At 48.4% G+C, this 22,554-nt stretch overlaps 1 protein-coding gene across 2 annotated transcripts in view; it reads left to right on the forward strand.

Annotated features, from left to right (window-relative positions):
* The first annotated feature begins 2,487 nt into the window (after nt 1–2,487).
* Nucleotides 2,488–22,554, forward strand: part of LOC100085630 (xanthine dehydrogenase/oxidase-like) — a 54,280-nt gene continuing 34,213 nt past the window's right edge. For both annotated transcript variants that reach the window (XM_029051546.2, XM_029051547.2), the window contains exons 1-13: nt 2,488–2,587; nt 13,298–13,355; nt 13,780–13,876; nt 14,927–15,035; nt 17,341–17,467; nt 17,740–17,801; nt 18,418–18,486; nt 18,879–18,965; nt 19,843–19,984; nt 20,631–20,723; nt 21,186–21,337; nt 21,646–21,739; nt 22,387–22,496. In XM_029051546.2, coding sequence (XP_028907379.1) covers nt 2,546–2,587; nt 13,298–13,355; nt 13,780–13,876; nt 14,927–15,035; nt 17,341–17,467; nt 17,740–17,801; nt 18,418–18,486; nt 18,879–18,965; nt 19,843–19,984; nt 20,631–20,723; nt 21,186–21,337; nt 21,646–21,739; nt 22,387–22,496 — 1,242 coding nt within the window. In that variant the 5' untranslated portion in view covers nt 2,488–2,545. The remainder of the gene's footprint in view (nt 2,588–13,297; nt 13,356–13,779; nt 13,877–14,926; nt 15,036–17,340; nt 17,468–17,739; nt 17,802–18,417; nt 18,487–18,878; nt 18,966–19,842; nt 19,985–20,630; nt 20,724–21,185; nt 21,338–21,645; nt 21,740–22,386; nt 22,497–22,554) is intronic.

Raw genomic sequence — 22,554 nt, forward strand, 5'->3', positions numbered from 1 at the left:
AGTGACTTGCCCACAGTCACACAGCTGACAAGTGGCAGAGCTGGGATTCGAACTCATGACCTCAGACTCCAAAGCCCATGCTCTTTCCACTGAGCCACGCTGCTTCTCTGGGTTCTAATCCTGGGTCCTCCACTTGTCTGCTGTGTGACCTTAGGTAAGTGACTTAACTTCTCTCTGCTTCAGCTACATTATCTGTAAAATGGGGATTGCAACTGTGAGCCCTATGTGGGACAGGGACTGTATCCAACTCAATTATCTGGTATCTACCCTAGCATTTAGTACAATGCCGGGCACCTAGTAAGTGCTTAACAAATATTATTATTATTATCTCTGGGAGACAGGTCAGTACTGGTTATGTCTGGACTTTCAGCTCACCAGGAAAGAGCAGGATTACGTGTGCTTGCACTTTAACCCTTCCCACAGACAATTCTGGTCTAAAAGTGTGGTAATAGGTGACCAGTCCATATTCCCTTCCTCACCTCTTCTGCGGGCCACTACCAGGTCAGTTTAGCCCTGCTTGTAAGGATCACTACTGTCCCATGGCAACAGAGCAATAGATGAGCTTGGTGAGACCCCCACCCCAAGCAGATCCACTTACACCGCCCATCTTCCCCATAGCGAGAGCTTGTTCCAGTCAGCCCAGATGAGGAAATTGACTGCTGAATTTGGAAATTGTAGGAGTAGGGATATTTTTTTAAGCACATACTAAGTGTAGAGCACTGTACTAAGGGCTGGGGAAAATTCACAAGGGGTTTAGACATGGCCCCGGCCGTCAAGGAGCCTCAGTGAGTTGAAGAAACGTGACCCGCAGCGGCTCAAGGAAGATGCACACACACACCTTCCGCTGGGATTCTGCAGTCTCATTTTCCTGAGTTGAGCCCTCAAACTGGAGAGCAGGTGTCTGGAGTTGTCCTAATGGAAAAGAGCCTGGGCCTGGGATTCAGATGATGTGGGTTCTTGTCTGCTGTGTGACCTTGGTCAAGTTACTTTACTTCTCTGGGCCTCAGTTCCTCATCTGTAAAATGGGGATTGAGAACATGAGCCTCACGTGGGACAGGGATTGTGTCCAGCCTGATTTTCTTATATCAACCCCAGTGCTCACAACAGTCCTTAGCACATAGTAAGCGAGTAGCAAATACCATAATTATTAGTAGTAGTACCAGTGGTTCAGGTGTGCTATGTCAAGCGGCACTTCTGGGGAGGTAAACTGACCTCATTCAACAGCCCAGGATTGGTGATCCTGCCCAGATGCATAGTTGACAAGATGGCTCAGAAGTGGCCCCAGTGAAACTAAACTTCTGACCTGAGCCTCTGTTTCTGTATTTCCCTACCAGAACTCAATGCAATGCAGTACTTTCCACCTCGTCTAAGTGTTTGATGAATGCCATGACTATTTGCACTAAACAAACCCCGTCCCTCGGAATCTGCTTGCTTCACTTCTCAGGGCCTCAGTTACCTCATCTGTAAAATGGGGATTAAGACTGTGAGCCCCACGTGGGACAACCTGATTACCCTGTATCTACCCCAGTGGTTCGAACGGTGCTTGGCACAAAGTAAGTGCTTAACAAATACCATCATTATTATCATTACATACAAACCATGACAATGTGACAGAATAAGGATTCAGACTCCCAAATCAACAAGGTGCTTATCTGGGCTGGACATTCAGGGTACTTACTTGATCCCTGAATTATACAAATCCTTCAGTGATGCTCCCTTTGATTTGGAAAATGATCCACCTTCCCGGGACCTGTGAAGAGGGAACAGAAATCAGGAATGGAAATGAAACAAGCACTTATGGTGGATTCTAGCAGTCGAAAAATTAGTCCAGAGGGCAGGGGATGTGGAGAGACAGACACTTATCCGAAAATGACTCTCTCCACTTTCAAAGCCTTATTGAAGGCACATCTCCTCCAAGAGGCCTTCCCTGACTAAGCCTCCTTTTCCTCTTCTCCCACTCCCTTCTGCATCACCCTGGTTTGCTCCCTTTGTTCAACTCCCCTCCCAGCCCCACAGCACTTATGTACATATCTGTAATTTATTTATTTATTTTCAATAATATCTGTCTCCTCATCTCTAGACTGTAAACACATTGTGGGCAGGGAATGTGTCTCTTCATTGTTGTAGTGTACTCTCCCGAGCGCTTAGTACCGTGCTCTACACACAGTTAGCCCTCAACAAAAACGATTGAATGAACGAATGAATGAGAACCTATAAGCAGTTAATATATAGGGGCCAAAGGAAAGTAAAAATAATATTTTTCAGTGGGATGAAGAAAATGTGAAAACTGATATTCCTGATAACTGAGTTTACCTCATTTTTTGCAAACACTCTTCTGATGTGGGTACACTGTGTGGAACTACTAGAGTTTAATTAAGATTTCACAATCTGTACGAATGCTTGCCAACTTTTCACGCAGTCGATTACTTGGATCCAATTGGACGGTTTAGTTTCATTTTGACTTGAGTATCACATGTTCATGTTATTATTCGTCCATGACCCTCAAGCGAGAGCTTCCTGTGGCTTTTGAACGGAGTCTGTGAGGATGGCGGCAAACGAGCTGGTTTTCTTTGTGAACGGCAAGAAGGTAGGGGACGCCATGGCACTTATGGACATAACCGTACTCTTTTAAGTTATATTAATGTCTGTCTCCCCCTCTAGACTGTAAGCTGTAATGTCGATCTCTCCCTCTAGACTGCGAGCAGGGAACGTGTCTGTTAGTTATATTGTTATGCTCTCAAGTGCTTAGTACAGTGCTCTGTGCAAGGATACTCGCTCATTAATGTGATTAATTGCTTGATGGATTGACACTCAGCATTTCCCCACAAAAATCATCGATCCTGAAACAACTTCCTGTACCCAGGAGCCCAGGATCGCACTGGAGTTATCTGTTCACAGGCATATTGTCCCCAAAGACACCGGACCTTTTTCATGTTTTTAGAGCTAGCAAGAAGCGAGATTGGCCCAGCCCTGATCTGAAGATTCTGAGATTGCTTCTTTGGCCAGTAGGCAACACTGCTATTCTTAGAGGTTTTCATTTCCCCCCTTTAAATCTTGGGTGCAGTCCCAGCTGATTTTCAGGTCTATCTCCTGGATTTTTCTACTCAAAGTCAGACACTAGAGGTGCTTGGACGATGTTATCACTTCAGTGAAGCATGGTCCTAAATGCTCTTTGTAATCCATTTGCTTATTTGAATCCCGAGGACTCTGTAGCCAATGTGGGAAGGAGGAAAATCACAAGTAAAGGAAGCCAACAGGGCACAACTCTGCAAGGACAGCTCAGTCAGGGCAAGCTAACAGGGCATCACCTGCAACAAAAAGAGAAAGGGCAGGGTGCTGGAACAGGAGAAGGAACAAACTGAGTTGGAAAAAAGAGTGAATGTTATGGGCAGAAAATGTATCTGTTAATTCTCCCAAGCATTTAGTACAATACTCTGCAAAAGCAGCGAGGCTCAGTGGAAAGAGCCTGGGTTTAGGAGTCAAAGGTCATGGGTTCTAATCCTGGCTCCACCACTTGTCATCTGTGTGACTTCGGGCAAGTCATTTCACTTCTCAGTGCCTCAGTTCCCTCATCTGTAAAATGGGGAGTAAGACTGTGAGCCTCATTTGGGTTAACCTGATTACCCTGTATCTACCCCAGTACTTAGAATGGTGCACGGCACATAGCTCTTAACAAATACCAAATTATTATTATTAGTAAGCACTCAATCAATACCAGTGGTTGATTGATTGATTGAACAGAGCTGATTTTAAAGGTGGGAGAGGCAGGCAGGCCCCCAGATCTGTCACTTTTAAGGAGCTTCCAGGCAGGGGAAAATCCAGTGCAAGAACACCAGAATTAGCCTTGGAAGCAGCATGGTCTATGAGAAAAACATGGGCCTAGGAGTCAGAGGACCTGGGTTCTAATCCTGGCCCTGCCACTTGTCTTCTCAGTGACCTTGGCCAAGACACTTAACTTCTCAACTGTAAAATAGAGATGAAGATTGTGAGCCCCATGTGGGACAGGGACTGTGTCCAACCTCATTACCTTGAATCTCCCCCAGTGCTTACAACAGTGTTGGCACATAGTAACCTCTTAACAAGTATCATAACTATTATTCTCTGGGCCTCAGTTTTCTCATCTGTAATATAGCAATTAAGTCTGGGAGCACTATGTGGGACAAGGACTGTTTTCAATCTTGTATCTACCCTAGGGCTTAGTAAAAGTGCCTGGCATATAGTGAGAGCTTAACAAATAGTATAAAAGAAAAGAAAACAAAAAGTAAGAGATCCCAGGCTCAGTCCTCGGTCCCATGGGGCTTGGGAAGGGAGAAATTTTGAAGAGAGGATAAAAATAATAATAATGGTGGTATCTGTTAAGCGCTTACTCTGTGCAAAGCACTTTTCTAAGCGCTGGGGGGATAAAAGGTAAACAGGTTGTCCCACATGGGGCTCACAGTTTTAATCCCCATTTTACAGATGAGGTAACTGAGGCATGGAGAAGTTAAGTGATTTGCCCAAAGTCACACAACTGGCAAGCGGCAGAGCAGGGATTCAAACCTATGACCTCTGACTCCCAAGCCCAGGCTCTTTACATTGAGCCACACTCCTTCTCTATCCACTATCTGTAGTAAGTTCTATTCATTCAGCTCCCTTTTCTCCTAGAAGCAGTCCCAAGCCAAACCCAGTTGAGTAGGGAATGTGTCTTTTATATCACAATATAACAGTACAGTCCTCTGCATAGTACAGTCCTCTGTGCAGCTTAGTACAGTCCTCTGCATACAGTAAGCGCACCATGGAAAGTAGAGTGATTTAGTGGAAAGAACACGGGCTTGGGAGTCAGAGGATGCAGGTTCTAATCCCGGTTCTGCCACTTGTCTGCTGCAGTGTGACATTGGGTAAGCCACTTAACTTCTCTGTGCCTCAGTTCCCTCATTTGTAAAATGGGGATTAAGACTGTGAACCCCACCTGGGACAACCTGATTACCTTGTATCTACCCCGGTGCTTAGAACAGTGCTTGGCACATAGTAAGTGCTTAACAAGTACCATCATTATTATTATTAATAAATGCAATGGATTGATTGATTGATTGGCCGATTGAGTTATGGGGCCAAAAACCCAGGGAGCCTCTAGGGACACCACATGTCCAGGGTTCTGTCTGTGAGCTGGAAGCAGGGATAGGAAAGGGAGAGAGATGGGGAAGGAGAAGACAGGTAGGCTCATTGAAAGCCTAAACGAGGTGGTGCAAGTCATTCTTCCCCCTTCCAAAACCCTACTGAAGGCACACCTCCTCCAAGAGGCCTTCCCAGACTAAGCCCCCTTTTCCTTCCTTTCCACATCACCTCAACTCGCTCCCTTTGCCCCCCCCCTCCACCCCACAGCACTTATGTATATACATATATATCTATAATTCTATTCATTTATATTGATGCCTGTTTACTTGTATTGATAATAATAATGTTGGTATTTCTTAAGTGCTTACTATGTGCAGAGCACTGTTCTAAGCACTGGGGTAGATAGAGGGTAATCAGCTTGTCCCACGTGAGGCTCCCAGTCTTAGTCCCCATTTGACAGGTGAAGTAATGAGGCACAGAGAAGTTAAGTGACTTGCCCACAGTCACACAGCTGACAAGTGGCAGAGGCAGGATTCGAACCCATGACCTCCGACTCCCAAGCCGGGGCTCTTTCCACTGAGCCACGCTGCTTCTTTAAGATGAAAGGGGCTTGTTCGGGATGTCTGTCTCCCCACCGTTAGACTGTAAGCCTGTTGTGGGCAGGGATCGTCTTTCTTTATTGCTGTATTGTACTTTCCAAGCACTTAATACAGTGCTCTGCACACAGTAAGCGCTCAATAAATATGATTGAATGAATGAAAGCCATTTACTATCGTTATTGTATCAGTTAAGTGCTTACTATGTGTCAAGCATTGTTCTAAGCACTAAGGTACAAGTAAATCAGGATGGTCACAGTTTCTGACCCATATGAGGTTTACATTCCAAGTAGGAGGGAGAACATGTAATGAATCCCCATTTTACAGTTGAGGAAACTGAGGCACAGATAATTTAAGTGACTTGGCTAAGGTCACCCAGCAAAAAATTGGCAGAGATGGGATTAGAAGCCAGGGTATCTGACTGCCAGGCCTGCGCTCTTCGCATTAGGCTATACCACTTTTCTGATTCTGAGCTCCTTGAGGGCACAGCTTTTCACATTGCAGCCCACCCACCATAATAATAAATGTTATTTATTGAGTTCATTGTGGACAGGGAATGTGTCACTTTTTTGGCATATTGTACTCTCCCACACACTTAGTACAGTGCTCTGCACACTGTAAGCACTCAACAAATACGATGGAATGAATGAATTTTGGAATGCTTAATAATAATTATAATGTTTATATTTGTTAAGTGCTTACTATGCGCCGAGCACTATTCTAAGTGCTGGGGGAGATACAGAGTAATCAGGTTGTCCCACGTAGGGCTCACAGTCTTAAGCCCATTTTCCAGGTGAGGTAACTGAGGCCATGAGAAGTTAAGTGACTTGCTCAAAGTCACATAGCTGACAAGTGGTGGAGCCGGGATTAGAACCCAAAAACTCTGACTCCTAAACCCGTGCTCTTTTCACTAAGCCACGTTGCTTACTGCGTGCAGAGCTCTGTACTAACAGCTTGGGAGGGTACAATATTATAGAGTTGGTAGATTCGTTCCCTGCCCACCACGTGACTTAGTGGAAAGAGCCCGGGCTTGGGAGTCAGAGGTCGTGGGTTCTAATCTCCTCTCCACCACTTATCGCTGTGTGACTCTGGGCAAGTCATTTAACTTCTCTGTGCCTCAGTTCCCTCATCTGTAAAATGGGGATAAGACTGTGAGCCCCACATGGGACAACCTGATTACCTCGTATCTACCCCAGGGCTTAGAACAGTGCTTGGCACATAGTAAGCGCTTAACAAATACCATCATCATTATTATTATTAGTCTTATTTAATGAGCACTTACAGAGTGCAGAGCATCGCACTAAACGCTTGAGAAAGCATCATTGATGGGGGTTGAGGTGGAGGTGGGAGTGAGATTGAGAAACAGCGTGGCTTAGTGGCAAGGGCATGGGTTTAGGAGTCGGAGGTCGTGGGTTCTAATCTCGGCTCTGCCACTTGTCAGCTGTGTGACTTTGGGCAAGTCACTTCACTTCTCTGGGCCTCAGTTACCTCATCTGGAAAATGGGAATTAAGACTGCGAGACCCACGTGGGACAACCTGATCACCCTGTAATAATAATGTTGGTATTTGTTAAGCGCTTACTATGTGCCGAGCACTGTTCTAAGCGCTGGGGTAGACATAGGGGAATCAGGTTGTCCCACCTGGGGCTCACAGTCTTCATCCCCATTTTACAGATGAGGGAACTGAGGCACAGAGAAGTGAAGTGACTTGCCCACAGTCACACAGCCGACAAGTGGCAGAGCTGGGATTCGAATTCATGAGCCCTGACTCCAAAGCCCGTGCTCTTTCCACTGAGCCACGGTCCCCCATCGCTTAGAACAGTGCTTGGCACATAGTAAGTGCTAAACAAATACCACAACTCTTATTATTATTATTATTATTACTGGCTAGGGTGTAGTGAGAGAAGAGCAAGTCATCTAATCAGGATAAAACAATTGATAATCTGTAGAAGCAAGAGTTTAATTAATTTCCAAGTGCTTGAAAATTTCAGCACAGCTGTTAACTGATTCATTCTGAAACTAGAGCTAGCGAGGGACAAGCCTGTAAATTCTGCAGGGGGAGGGGAGTGGATATGGAGGGAGGATTGCGTCAGATTAGGGGGAGGCCTGAGAGGAGAGAGGAGAGTAATTTAACCCCTTCGCTTCCCGGTTGATAGGCTTGATAGGTCATCCGGACAACCTCCTAAATCAACAACGGGATTGTCATGCAAATCACCCCCCTGTCGCAGTACTTGACCACTATCACAAGGGCTGTGATTTGCACAACAGTCGTGTTTTTGACTTCTGAGGTTGTCCAGGACCTGTCAATTTGGAGGCCAAAAGGTGGAATAACTCTCTTACTTGGACCTGCCTCCCCACCCTCCTCCTCCTCTCCTTTCCCCATCATGTGATGCGATCGCTAGAGCTCAACCGTTCCGCCCAGCCTTGTCCCCAGTCCCAGCCCTCCAAACCCCCTTATTCATTCATTCAATAGTATTTATTGAGCGCTTACTATGTGCAGAGCACTATACTAAGCGCTTGGAATGTACAAATCGGTAACAGATAGAGACAGTCCCTGCCCTGTGACGGGCTTACAGTCTAATCGGGGGAGACAGACAGACAAGAACAATAGCGGTAAATAGAATCAAGGTGATGTACATCTCATTAACAAAATAACTAGGGTAATGAAAATATTTACAGTTGAGCGGACGTGTACAGTGCTGGGGGGATGGTAAGGGAGAGGGGGAGGGGCAGAGGGAAAGGGGGGAAAAGAGGGTTTAGCTGAGGGGGGGTAGAGGGGGAGCAGAGGGGAAAGGGGGAGCTCAGTCTGGGAAGGCCTCTTGGAGGAGGTGAGCTCTAAGTAGGGTTTTGAAGAGGGGAAGAGAATTCATTTGGCGGAGGTGAGGAGGGAGGGCATTCCAGGACAGCGGGAGGACGTGGCCTGGGGGTCGACGGCGGGATAGGCCAGAACGGGGGACGGTGAGGAGGTGGGCGGCAGAGGAGCGGAGCGTGCGGGGTGGGCGGTAGAAAGAGAGGAGGGAGGAGAGGTAGGAGGGGGCAAGGTGATGGAGAGCCTCGAAGCCTAGAGTGAGAAGTTTTTGTTTCGTGCGGAGGTCGATAGGCAACCACTGGAGGTTTTGAAGAAGGGGAGTGATAGGCCCAGAGCGTTTCTGCAGGAGGATGAGCCGGGCAGCGGAATGAAGAATAGACTGGAGCGGGGAGAGACAAGAGGAAGGGAGATCAGAGAGAAGGCTGACACAATAATCCAGCCGGGATATTATGAGAGCCTGTACGAGTAAAATAGCCGTCTGGGTGGAGAGGAAAGGGCGGATCTTGGCGATATTATAAAGGTGAGACCGGCAGGTTTGGTGACGGATTGGGTGTGTGGGGTGAACGAGAGAGCCGAGTCAAAAATGACACCGAGGTTGCGGGCTTGAGAGACGGGAAGGATGGTCGTACCGTCCACTGTGATAGGGAAATCAGGGCGAGGACAGGGCTTGGGAGGGAAGATGAGGAGCTCAGTTTTGGACATGCTGAGTTTTAGGCGGCGGGCAGACATCCTGGTAGAGACGTCTGGGAGGCAGGAGGAGATACGAGCCTGAAGGGAGGGGGAGAGGACAGGGATCTGGCTCCTTCCAGTGGCCAGATCAGTTAGTTAATCTTCTGCACTGAAATTTTCAAGTATTAAGGATTGATTAAACTCTGAGATGTCACAATTTGCATGCAACTTCTGCAGCACCCAGAACACTTTTCAGCACAAACTGATAACTGGCTGACTCATGCTTCCGAAAGAGATGAAAAGCAGTTCAAAGCAGCAGCTTCCAATTAATAGAAGCAGCACGGCCTAGTGGATAGAGCACGGGCCTAGGAGTCAGAAGGTCAGGGGTTCTAATCCGGCCTCCGACACTTGTCTGGTGTGTGACCTTGGGCAAGTCACTTCACATCTCTGTTCCTCAGTTACCTCATCTGTAAAATGGGGATTGAAACTGTGAGCCTCAAATGTCCAACTCGATTTGCTCGTATCCCTTCCAGCGCTTGGTAGAGTGCCTGGCACATAGTAAGCACTTAACAGATACTATTATTATTATTAATCAGTTCCCAAATGAAACCGCAAGGAGAGTCTAAGTTAATTTTCTTCTCTGCCTGCCTGCCTCCGCTCTCCGTTTCTCTACCTCCACTATCTCCCTGGAGCGAAACTCATGCCCTGTGGTCCCGGCCTGATTGATGAAAGGCAGTCTCGACATTGCCCAGCTCGGGGTGCAGGCGGAAACTTAAATTTAACATGTCCAAAACAGAGCTCCTTATCTTCCCACCCAAACCCTGTCCCTCCCCGACTTTCCTATCACTGTAGGCGGCACCATCATCCTTCCTGTCTCTCAAGCCTGTAACCTTGGCGTTATCCTTGACTTCTCTCCATCATTCAACTTGTCACCAAATCTTGTCAGTCCCATCTTCACAACATGAATAAAATTTGCCCTTTCCTCTGTACCACGTTAATACAATCACTCGTCCTATCCTGCCCGGACTACTGCATCGGCCTCCTTGCCGATCTCCCTGCCTTCTGTCTCTCTCTACTCCAGTCCACACTTCACTCTGCTGCCCAGATCATTTTTCTATGAAAACATTCAGGACATGTTACCCCTCTCCTCAAACAACCCCAGTGATTGCCCATCCACCTCTGTATCAAACAAAAACTGCTCACCAAAGAATTCCATTACCGTGCTCCCTTCTACCTCACTTTGCTTATCTCCAACAATCGAGCCCACACGCTTCACTCATCTAGTGCTTAACTTCTCACTATACCTCTACCTCGCCTGTTTTACCTCCGACCCCTACCCCACGTCTTCCCTCTGGCCTGCCCTCTCTCCTCAAATCCGACAGACAATTACTCTCCTCCCCTTCAAAGCCTTATTGAAGGCACATCTCCTCCAAGAGGACTTACCAGCCTAAGCCCCACTTTTCCTCATCTCCCACTCCTTTCTGCATCACCCTGACTTGCTCCTTTAGTTCTTCCCCGCTTCCAGCCCCACAGTACTTATGTATATATCTCTAATTTGATTTATTTGTATTGATGTCTGTTTCCCCCCCTCTAGACTGTAAGCTCGATGTGGGCAGAGAATGCCACAATTTATTGCATTGTACTTTCCTAAGTGCTTAGTACAGTGCTCTGCACAGAGCAAGCGCTCAATAAATACGATGGGAATGAATGAATGAAATGCTGCTGGGAAAGGCAGGGTGAAGAGACCTTCCTCGCCTTGGGACCTGGGATGGTCTGGGTTGCATCACATGACTTTCATCTCCAAGCCCCTTCTCCCCCTTCCCCGGTGCCGCCCCCCTTCTTGGAAAGTCTGGGGACCTCAGTTAATGAATCGATGGTATTGATTGAGCAATTATGGTATTTATTAGTGGTATTTACTGAGGGGGCAAGTGCCCCCTCCTACCTCACCTTGCTATGCTCCTCCTACAACCTAGCCTGCACACTTTACTCCTCTGATGCAAGCCTACTCACCGTACCTTGATCTCATCTGCCTCACCGACCTCTTGCCCACATCCTGTCTCTGGCCTGGAAAGCCCTTCCTCTTTAAATTCAACAGATGATCACTCTCCCCACCTTTAAAGCTTCATTGAAGGCACGTCTCCTCCTCGAAGAGGTCTTCCCTGATTACGTCCTCATTTCCTCTTTTCCCACTTATTCCACCCCTGCCCAGTCCCATAGCACTTATGTACATATCTGTGATTTATTTATATTAATGCCCGACTCCCACTCTAGACTGTAAGCTTGTTATGGGCAGGGAATTTAACTGTTATATTGCTGCATTATACTCTCCCGATTGTTTAGTACAATGCACTGAATTCAGGAAGCGCTTAATAAATATGATTGATTGCTTGAGGATTTATTATGTGCAGAGCACTGAACTAAATGCTTGGAAGAGTACAACAGAATTAGAAAACACATTTCCCGCTCATAATGAGTTGACAGTTTAGAGCAATATAGAGTTTCCTGAAAACAGTTGGGATGAGCCCATAAACCGCTGTTTATTAGGATCATTTCAAAGGATCACGTTTCATTAACGCATTGTAGAACAAAGTTCAGAAAAACATTGTGGAACCCTTGCAAATACTGGCAGTGGGGAAGAAACAGACATGTTATACTGTGTGTGTTACACTTGTTGCACAATGTCATGTAATGATATCACATAGAACCTTCTGTGGATATCCTCAAACTTAGTCTATAACGATCATGATAATAATAATTGTGGAACTTGTTAATTGTTTACTATATGCCAGGCCCTGTACTAAGCACAGGGGTGGATTCAAGCAAATTGTGTTGGACCCAGTCCCTGTCCCATGTAGGGCTCAGAGTCTTAATCCCCATTTTACAGAGGAGGTAACGGAGACACAGAGAAGTGAATTGACCTGACCAAGGCCACACAGAAGACAAGTGGCAGAGTCAGGGTTAGAACCCAGGTCCTTCTGACCCCCAGGTCTGGGCTCTAGCTACTTCTACTCTACTACTACTTCTACTCTAGAGTCACTGGGTTCACTTAACAACCACCATTTCCAAGCTCTGAAAATTGGCAGAAGGGAGCCTGGATGCACAACTAAAAATAAAAATATCGGTCAGAAAGAGAAGCAGCATGGCCTAGGGACAAGAGCATGGGTCTGGGAGTCAGAGAACCTGGTTTCTATTTGTGGCTCTACCACTGGTCTGCTGTGTGACCTCGTAAAATGGAAATTAAATCCTCCTCCTTCCAACTTAGGCTGTGATCCCTATATGGAACATTAACCGTGTCCAGTAAATTCATTGTGGACAGGGAACATGTCTGCCAACTCTGTTGCATTGTAGTCTCCCAAGTGCTTAACACAGTGCTCTGCCCAGAGTAATCACTCAGTAAATACCACTGATGATGATTATCCTGTAACTATCCTAGCCCTTAGAATAGTGCTGATGCATAGTAAGTGCTTAACAAATGCCATTAAAAAAAAAGAGAAAGGGGACATGTGCTGCAACCAAACTGGTAGGAGACAGACCAGCTGAAAATCAGACAGTCCAGTATAAAACTGGACACATGGCCACCCTACTACCCAGTAGAGCCCAAGCAGGGAGGAGTAGACGGACAGAGAGGACAAGGAGGTCTCCAAGGTGCTTGAAGCCAGCTATCTGCCTCATGATCTCAAAGCCCAGAAAAACTAAACTCAGGCTCATGACTAGTAACCTTAGTTAACAGCTTAATTTCTAACCTAGACAACTGACTTGGTCGCTAAGCTCAAAAACACAGGTAGAAACCCACAAATCAGGTTGAGGGCATCCAGTGGAATGTACCCAAGACCGCCAGTGGGAATAGCTGCTCCTGAAACAGGTTTCATATGCATAAGCCTGGTGCCAGACAGCAGAGATGACCTCTGCAGGGAAAGCAGGCTGATCTGGAAGAAATTCTTAGCTCCTAAATACCCCGGGTTAAACCGGACTGCTCCAAGTCAGCAGCCCCTCCCCACCTCACAGGGATCTCCTTTATTTGGGGGGCATGGGTCCAGGTCTGGGCCACCTCAGTGAGGAGGGGCTCCCCCTACAACAGGTTCAGGTTTATGTATGTGACCCCTTTACCCCTTTTCTTTCTGTCATCTCAGGTGGTGGAGAAGAATGCAGACCCAGAAACAACTCTGCTGGTTTATCTTCGCAGAAAGCGTATCCACACAGCCTGAAGAGGAGGAAAGCTGGGTGGGGAGAAGGGGGTGTTTTTAGGTGTTTGGTAGAAGGGGGTGTTTTTACTGTGGTCCAGGGTTTTTGAACAAATGCCTGGTGGGTTTAGAGGGTTTTTTCCCAGAGTTTGGGTCTTGGTCTAGACTAGGCCTTGGTAGATGGGGTCTGCCATCTTGTCCTTCCCCCATCTAACTCATGACTCCAGGGCCTGGAGGGGAGATTAGAGCAGATCAGAGCCTCATTCCTCCAGAGTAAACCCCAGCAGAGACCTGGAGTGAATTCTCCCATCCAATTCCCAAGTAGGAGGAGCTTCTTGTACAGACACAGAACTGTAGATGGACAGAAAGCTCTCACCAAAGGAATCCTCTCCTTTAGCCTTGAGTCTCCCCTCCTTAACCTTGTTATCTAGTGGGTTTGAATGGGACCAAACTGGGCTGTGGAACAGGATTCTGCGGAGCCTGCACCGTGATGCTGTCCAAGTTTGACCGGCTACAGAACAAAGTTGTGTATCCTTTGTGGTGGTCTAATGTACAACTTCAACATAACAGGATTGTGTGTGTGTTTGTGTGTGTGTGTATAAAAGTAACAACAATGTTCTTGCTCCTGAGTAAACGTGGATCCTGGATGGGGTTGTTGAAGCTGATTATATCACCACACTCTGCTGTGTCTGGGCAGGGGCCGGAGAGTTCCTTCTTACCTTGTGATTTTCATGCTTCCCTTCCCATAGGGATGAGGGCAGAAATCAAGTCAGGGTAGAAGGTTAAACAGGGAGGGCCCCAGTAATGGACATTGAGGAGCTCAGACACAGTACATTTCAAGCTTGAAGGCAGAGAATAATACTAATAATAATTATGGTATTTGTTAAGCACTTATTATGTGCCAAGCACTGTTGTAAGTGCTGGGCTGGATACAAGGAAATTGGGTTGGACACACTCCCTGGTCCATATGGGGCATACTCTCTCAATCCCCATTTTACAGATGAGGTAACTGAGGCACAGAGAAGTGAAGTGTCTTGCTTAAGGTCACACAGCAGACAAGTAGTGGATCTGGGCTTAGAACCCAGGGCCACCTGACTCCCAGGTCCGTGCTGTATCCACTATGCCATGCTGCAGAGAACTTGTGTCTTGCTACTTTTCCACTCTCTCTCAAGTGCTTGATTCAATGTCTAGCAATCAGTAGGTGCTCAACAAATGCTGTTGACAAAGAGGGCAGGATCGGTCTCAAGTAGCAAAGGTCTGGCAGGAAGTTTCCCTTCCTTCCTTTCTTGCTCCCTTCAGTGAAGTCGAGGACTGTGAGACTCCCACATTGTGTATCACAGGCTGGGAGTGAGATGTGACAAACCAGGGCGTTCTGCATTGTACAAGGGTCATGACAAGAGCAGGGAACTGTGGTGAGGACGATTGGCAAATTGTGATGTAGACAATGGGGAATTGTGGTGAGCGTGTTGGGGAATTATAATGGTATCATTCAAATCTGTGGTGGCTTCCTCCCTCTGGCCAATGTGGGTGATCAGCTTTCAAGCAATGGCAACAAACCTCCCTTAGCCTGGCATCCAGCCACTTCACTGCCAATGCTTGCCTGGCCCCCATCTGCGCCCTGCACCATGTCGCTGTGACGACTGTGGAAGGGATCGGAAGCACCAAGACCAAACTGCATCCTGTGCAGGTGAGCTGGGCTGGGATTTGGATCTGAAACCAAATGGTGACATGCAAAGTTCTTAGGGTGGGAGCCTCCATAGGGAACTGTATCTCACACTGGACCCCCTGGCTTTTCCTGGTCTATTAAGAAGATCATCTACTCTCAATGGGGCTGTTTCCCCATCAACAAAATGTCCCCTGCCTGTCCCCCTCCCAGGATGCTGGGAGTCTGCCTGAGATCATGCCTGCAGAGCCCTTGGCTCTTCTTAGAGTAAGGAGGGGCTGGAGGTTTCTATGTGTCTCCTGGATTATGATAAGCTTGAATGATTGTGAGCCAGAGTCACCCACTGAAGGGAATCGTGTGCTCCCAACCTCATGGCCTTTCTTCCTAGGTCCTACAAGACCCTTATAATAATAATAATACTGTTATTTGCTAAGCATTTAGTACATGTGAAGCACTTCGCTAGGCCCTCTGGTAGTTACAAGTTAATCAGGATGGACATAGTCTCTGTCCTTAATGAGCTTCACATTGTGAAGTGGAGGGAGAACAGATATTTAACCTCCATTTTCCAGATGAGGAACCTGAAGCACAGAAGAGTTAAGTGATTTACTCATGTTCACACAGCGGGTAAATGCTAGAGGCAAGATTGGAACTCAAGTATTCTGACTCTCGGGCCCTTGCTCTTTTCACTAGGTCTTGATACTCTTTATTAATTTCACTGGGCTCTCGGTGTCTCTGGGAACCATTAACGAGCTTTCTAGACCGTAAGCTCTTTATGGGCAGGGAATGGGTCTACCAACTCTATTATATTGTATTTTCCCAAGTGCTTATTACAGAGCTCTGCCTACAGTAAGTGCTTAAGAAATATGATTGATTGATTGATTGCTTGATTGATGAGCCTTCACTGTCATTCATTTGGTTAACACGAAGCTCAGATCAGTTATGAGACATTTTCCTCCATCACAAAGCATGTCAGAATCAGGCCCTTAGTCCAGCAATTCTGACCTAGAAACTCCCCTTCTGTCTGTCCCCTCCATCCCTCTCACCCCGCACACACAATCTCTATGTCTCTGTCCTCTGCCTGCTACATCTCCTTCCACATCCCCTTTGAATTTATTAAGATTCGGTTGAGGAGGGTTAATTTTCCATGTGTGCAAGTGTGGCTTTGCAGTGGCCACTAGTCCCAATCGGCGGGCCCATGGAAGCTGAGCCCTTGCTTTGTAGCTGGATGTGCTTTTGGCAGCCATTGCTCCCCATGTGTTCAGGGAAGCCTGTTTCCTCAGCCACCCTGCAGTCCATCCTGCCACGGAAGGCCAAGGGAAACATAGTGCCATTAAGTGGCTCAGTGGAAAGAGCATGGGCTGGGGAGTCAGAGGTCATGGGTTCAAATCCCGCTTCAGCCTCTTGCCAGCTGTGTGACTTTAGGGGAAGTCACTTAACTTCTCTGAGCCTCAGTTACCTCATCTGTAAAATGGGGTTGAAGACTGTGAGCCCCACGTGGGACAACCTGATCATCTTGTATTCTCCCCAGAGCTTAGAACAGTGCTTTGCACATAGTAAGCGCTTAACAAATGCCATAATTATTATTCCTTTCTGATGCTTCACTACAGACTTCACTTCAGTCTGTAAACTACAGACTCGGGGAAGGCTTTGTCTGAGGCTTAATCCAGGCACAGACACTGATTGACTGGAAAATGCTTCTTCACCTCCTCATAGCTCAGCTTCTTCATCAGAAAAGGGGGGCTCCTCACAATCACCTTTCTGCAGGCTGAGCATTAATTAGGGTTCATGTCTTGCTTTGAAACCTGCAAATGAAAGAAAGAATTAGTTTCTTTAACACTGGGTTTCTGTCCTGATAACTGGGGAACACACCTTCCCTTTTTCAAGGGAGCAGGGACCCCTTCCTTTTGGCAGAGGTTATGATTCAACATGGAAATGGTTCCAAGCTGAGCCTTCCTTCCCAGCTGTTCTGGTGTGGGACAGTGGGTTCTCAGAACGGGCTGCTCTGAACTCAGCTTTGGACAGCAGAGTTACATTGCCCCAGTTCCACTGACCAGTGGCAGTGTGACTCCATCATTTCCCAAATCCTACTGCATGATGGAAGACTCCCTCTGAAACAGTTCTCCAGCTGCAAATAAAAATGTACCAAGCCTACTTCAGTTCTTATAGTCCCCTTTCTTTTTCCCTGAGCTACTTCCATGTTCTGTTTCAGAACTGCCTCCCCACCGACAGGGATTGCTGATAGGTCACTCTGGGTGGAAGGATAGTTTTCGGGGGTAGTGGGAATTAGGACCCTAGTTATTACTGACATTTGCTTGACTTTCCCCTTCAGGAGAGGATTTCCAAAAGCCACGGCTCCCAGTGCGGGTTCTGCACCCCAGGCATCGTCATGAGCATGTACACGCTGCTCCGGAATAACCCCGAGCCCTCCATGGAGGAGATAGAGAATGCTTTCCAAGGTAACTGGGCCCTGGGCCTGAGGCAGCCCCTTGACACTTGGAGAGAGTTTTCCAGAGTCAGGAACATCCAACAACTCCTGACAAAGGAGGGGAAGTTTATACTTGGGAGAAAGCAGGATTTGGAGTGGGAGATAGAACTGTGAAAATACCAAGAGGCAGCAAATTAGCAATTGCATAGTCCCAACTCCCACCCTCCCTAGTCCGGGCTCTGTATTTTCTGCTCCAACTTCTCTGGCATCTCCACTAATGTCTTCCTTTTCCCCGGCCATCAGGGAACCTGTGCCGCTGCACGGGATACAGACCCATCCTGGAGGGTTTCAGGACCTTTGCTAAAGTAAGTGCCTTAATCGTCAGCAGCAGGAGCAACAACAGCAGCGTGGGGAAGGGTTGGCATGGACTCAAAGCAGAGTCGGGATTTCTTGACTTCAGATAAAGTTCAAGGTTCTCGTTAGCAAGTAAAAATACCCGCAATTATTAATACTTTCATTGGTGAATTTTCCAAAGTCCCCGGGACCTGTACCAATGTGTCCAATGTCAGTGGCAGAAGGAAGGAAGGCAGAGTATGGAGGGAACATTTTCTGTCCTGCTGCCCTACCTTTTAACATTTGCATCAACCCAGATGGGAAGTACTCAGTTGGCTCTACCAGTCTTGGGGGGTACCCCTTGTCTGGACCTGCAGAAGGCAAGCAAGGAGAGAAGGCCATGGGCGGAGTCTGGGAGAGAGCAGTTTGAGGGGAGGAGGAATGGCTTCACAAGAGGGAAATCTTTCCTAAAAGGAAAGCATGTGCCAGGAAATTCCCGGCTGGGGAGTGGGGAAGAATGGGTGGGGGTTTCTTCTCCTTTATTCTTTGTTGCTCTAGATCAGAAGCAGGGGTCAGGTTGGGCCATGTAGCAGGGCAAAAATCTCAGAGCAAATAACCATTTCCCCATTTGGATATTTGTCTTTTCAGGACAGAGGATGCTGTGGGGGAAAGGGGAAGGACCCAAACTGCTGCCTGAACAAAGAGGAAAAGAGTACGGTAGGCGGACCCAGGTCCTCCCTTTCACCCCTTGCCACGAGGCTGTGCTGTTTCCCGGTTGCCTGCGTTGGCAGGGTGCAGCTGTGCCAGCTGCCAGATGGGCCAGGGAGAGAGAAGAAATTGCAGAATCTACAGGGTGGCTTCCTGTTGCTTCATGTAATAATAAATAATAATAAAAAATGTAAGCCCTGGCTGAGAATAGTCAAATACAGGATTCTAAATTATTTCCCAGTTCTGCTTCACATTCTTTCCCCAGGTCTGGCCTGAGTAGGGGTAGAGTCTTTTCTGGGGTAGGGGAGGAGAGTGGGTCTTTGGCAGGAAATAGACGATAATTGACTTCAAACTGTCAGAAGGACCCGAGGACGCTAACTCCACTCCCTTTGCTCTGGCAGGTCACACTCTCGCCATCCTTGTTCAATCCTGGAGAATTCCTGCCCTTAGATCCCACTCAGGAGCCCATCTTCCCACCGGAGCTGCTGGTAGGGAATCTTCTGGGGGACAGGAATGAGCCTATGGGACTTGGGTGGATGACGATTGTGGTTCTGACAGCTGTAGCTCAGTCCAGGGAGACTGGTACCTGTAGAAACTCCTTCCCAACCCCCGCTCCCTGCACGGGGCCGATGTGCAACAGGGACCACTTCCCAGCTCTGCTCCTTGCCCGGGGCAAATTTGTAGTCAGAGTCTACTGAGCTCTGAAGAATAGGCTCTGTGTTCTGCTATCACCCACCTATGCTCCGCCCTGCCTGCTTTTCCTGCAGTCCATCAGCCTTCTCAGCTTGGATGTCTCATCCCCACCTCAATCTGATCTAGGGCCACCAATAACTCCTGATACTTATCAACCTTTGCCCCACCCAACCTCTCTGTTCCCTGTCCTCGACCTCTCCCTCTGCTCTAGGCCCCCATACAAACTGGCCACACTGTGGGCAAAACCTTTCTTGTGGTGCGGTTCCTGCGGGCAGGGCTTCCATCTCCAAATCCACCACTGCAATTCCATCTCAACTGTCATCAAACCTAAAATCTTTTGGCTCAGTTCTCTACCTAAAATCAGACCCTTCCTATCTAGTTTTCCTGCTTAATGCTTCTTCTGCACTCTGGGCACCTCCTAGCTATGCAAATGCTTCCTTTGAACTGCAGTCCTGATGACCCAAACCCCTTCTAGCCTTGTTCACATAAATATTCTAGCCTGCCTCCTCTGAAAGATTGACAGGCACTAAATGGCCATGTCCCAAGGGCCTAAGGACACTTGGGAAAACCGAGAGAGAGGGTGAATTGGTCCAGTTGGAAGATCAGGGATTCCTGAGCCGGCCAAAGGCCGGTCCCAACTGCAGCGAAATGTAAGGTGAAATCCCATTCCAGCTGCTCAAAGACGCCCCTCGGAGGCAGCTACGTTTCCAGGGGGAGCGCGTCACATGGATCCAGGCGGCCACCCTGGAGGAGCTGCTGGACCTCAAAGCTCAGCACTCGGATGCCGTGCTGGTGGTGGGGAACACCAGAGTGGGTAAGAGAAGACTTCATCTGCAGAGCCACAGAGTTGCACCTGTATCTGCCTGGGTCCGGACCCAAACCCGGTTACCCCAATTCAGCCAGCCCCACAGTCCCACTGAGCATTTGAGCAAGTCTGCTCTTTTTCTAGCCACTTCTATGGCAAACAGCTGGGTGGGAGGTCAGATGCCCTCAGAAGGTGTGCTGCTGAAAAAAGGAAATTGGGAGAGGAGCAGAGAAGGCCAAGATCAGCTCCAGGCCACCCCCACTGGGCCTTGGCATTCAGTAGGTTACCGAGGTTCATGTTCCATCTGTGTGCCGGATCTGATGGCTTTACCGGTAGGACGTTGTAAGCATTCTGGGCGTTGACCTGGCAAGGTCCTCAGAGTCAACCTGCATCTCAGGTAGCCACATCTGGCTCTGGCAGAGACACAGAAAGATACTGAGCTTGACTCGGAGCCCAGCTGTTGTGTGGTTGCTGCTCTGTGACCGAGGGACTTCTGGAAGGGGAGGCCTGAGCCCCACGGTGCTGTGGGGGAAGGGTCTGGGATGAGGTCTGTGGCCTCTCCTGGGCCTGGAGCATTGTGGGCCTTGGACAGTCAGGAGACCAGCGAGATGGGACTGGGACCCAAGCAAGGGGTTTGTGTTTCTTTTCCTTCCAGGGATTGAGATGAAGTTTGGCAACAAGGTGTTCCCGATCATAATTTGTCCGGCCTGGATCCCCGAGTTGAATGCTGTGGAGCATGGAACAGAGGGTGAGAGAGATCCCCACACTGTGCCCCGGGAAACACTTTAATTTGGTCAAGTCCCCTAGCCTCAGTCTTCCCTCTGTGTAATGGGAGCAGACCACAAACCCACACATCTGATGACAACTCTTTAGATTTTGTAATCACTGTAGCCCCAGTGTCCTAATAAGGGGAGGGTTGCGTTAACCTACCTCTGGACAGAGTCTGGGCCACTAGAAGAGCCCACGGATGCCTGTGCCTTGTTTCTGGACTTGTTGGCCTCCCGAGAACTAACTCCCTGTTTCCACCATGGCTTGGAAAGGCACCCCAGACTTTCTCTGACTGTTATCCAGAGCAGGTTTAGACCTGAACAATCCAAGGCAGGAGAATTTATTGAAACCTCTGCCGTGCACCAGCTCAGCCAGGTGAAGGTGAAGGAGGTGTTGGGAAGCACTAGAGGCCCAGAAGGGGACACTGTCTCTCTGCTCACAGGCATCTCCTTTGGGGCCTCCTGTACACTGAGCTCCTTGGAGGAGACACTGGAAGCAGCCGTGGCCACTCTCCCTGCCCACAAGACGGAGGTGTTCCAGGGCATCCTGGAGCAGATGCGCTGGTTTTCTGGGAAGCAGGTCAAATCTGTCGCAGTGAGTATCTAGCTTAGAGCTCTAAAGCATGGCAGTGGGGTAGTGCATGGAAATCAGATCTGCTTTGTTGCAGCCCTGCAACAAACTCTTGCATGGGACTCTTTCACCTTCCCTTAGTACATCAGGGGGTCTCGGTGTCTCTACTGCTGCTGCTGCTGCCCTCTCTGTGTTGGGGGTGGGTAGCTGGAGTGTGGGTCCCGAGGGCTGCCTCTGTGGAATGGTCCCATGGCCCTGAGCTCATCAACCAGCTCCCACCCCAATTCCCCAGGGACAAGCCCTGACTCCATACTGTACTCCCACATTCCTAGTCCATCGGAGGGAACGTCATAGCTGCCAGTCCGAATTCAGACTTCAACCCCGTGTTCATGGCGAGTGGAGCCAAACTGACGCTGGTGTCCAAAGGTGAGTGATGTCAGCTCGCCACTGGGCTGCAGCCCTGACTGTTTCTCGGGGTGCAGAAGTGGAGGGGGGTCCTGGTCTGTCCTTCTGATGTTGGGGCGAGCTGAGACACTCATGGCCACTCTGAGCCAGTGGCAGATTTCTGGGTCCAGCCTGGGCCTTGTTGGCCCCCATCAAGGGAGGGTCAGCAGGGACAGATTTCCCCACTGGGGTCACAGGCCCAGCCCAGAACCACAAATAGGAGGATGATGAGAATTAAAACAATGAAAACCCTTCCTGAAACTAACCTAAAGGACCCGAGTGGACACTTTTCAGTGTCAGTGTGTGTCTTCCAAACCCAATTGTCCCTTTGCTTCTGGAAGGATGTGGGATTTCTTGCTGTTGGTAAGATTTCTTTTGGAGCTGCAGTGATCTGGCACGGTCCTTGACCTAGGAGTAGAGGGATACCTAATCGTATGCTTTGAGATCCTTGTACTGAGGATCCATGGCTAGTTTGCTCTAAGAGGTCTTCCCCGGCCAGGCTGGACATTTTCTTTTACTTCAAATTCTCCTGGGCATCAAATCGTAGACACCACAAATTGTGGTCTGGGGTTAGATGCCGAACTGACAGATTCTGTCACTCCCACCTGAGATGTGTTCTTGCTGCCCAGGAAAGAGAAGAACCGTCCGGATGGACCAAACATTCTTTACTGGCTTCAGAAAGATGATCCTCACCCCACAGGAGATACTGCTCTCCATTGAGATCCCCTACAGCCAAAAGGTGAGGGCAAGAATCCACAGGACCAGGATGCTAATGACCCAGCTGGGCATTTGAACCT

The sequence above is a fragment of the Ornithorhynchus anatinus genome, chromosome X1, assembly GCF_004115215.2.
Source record: "Ornithorhynchus anatinus isolate Pmale09 chromosome X1, mOrnAna1.pri.v4, whole genome shotgun sequence".
NCBI lineage: Eukaryota > Metazoa > Chordata > Mammalia > Monotremata > Ornithorhynchidae > Ornithorhynchus > Ornithorhynchus anatinus.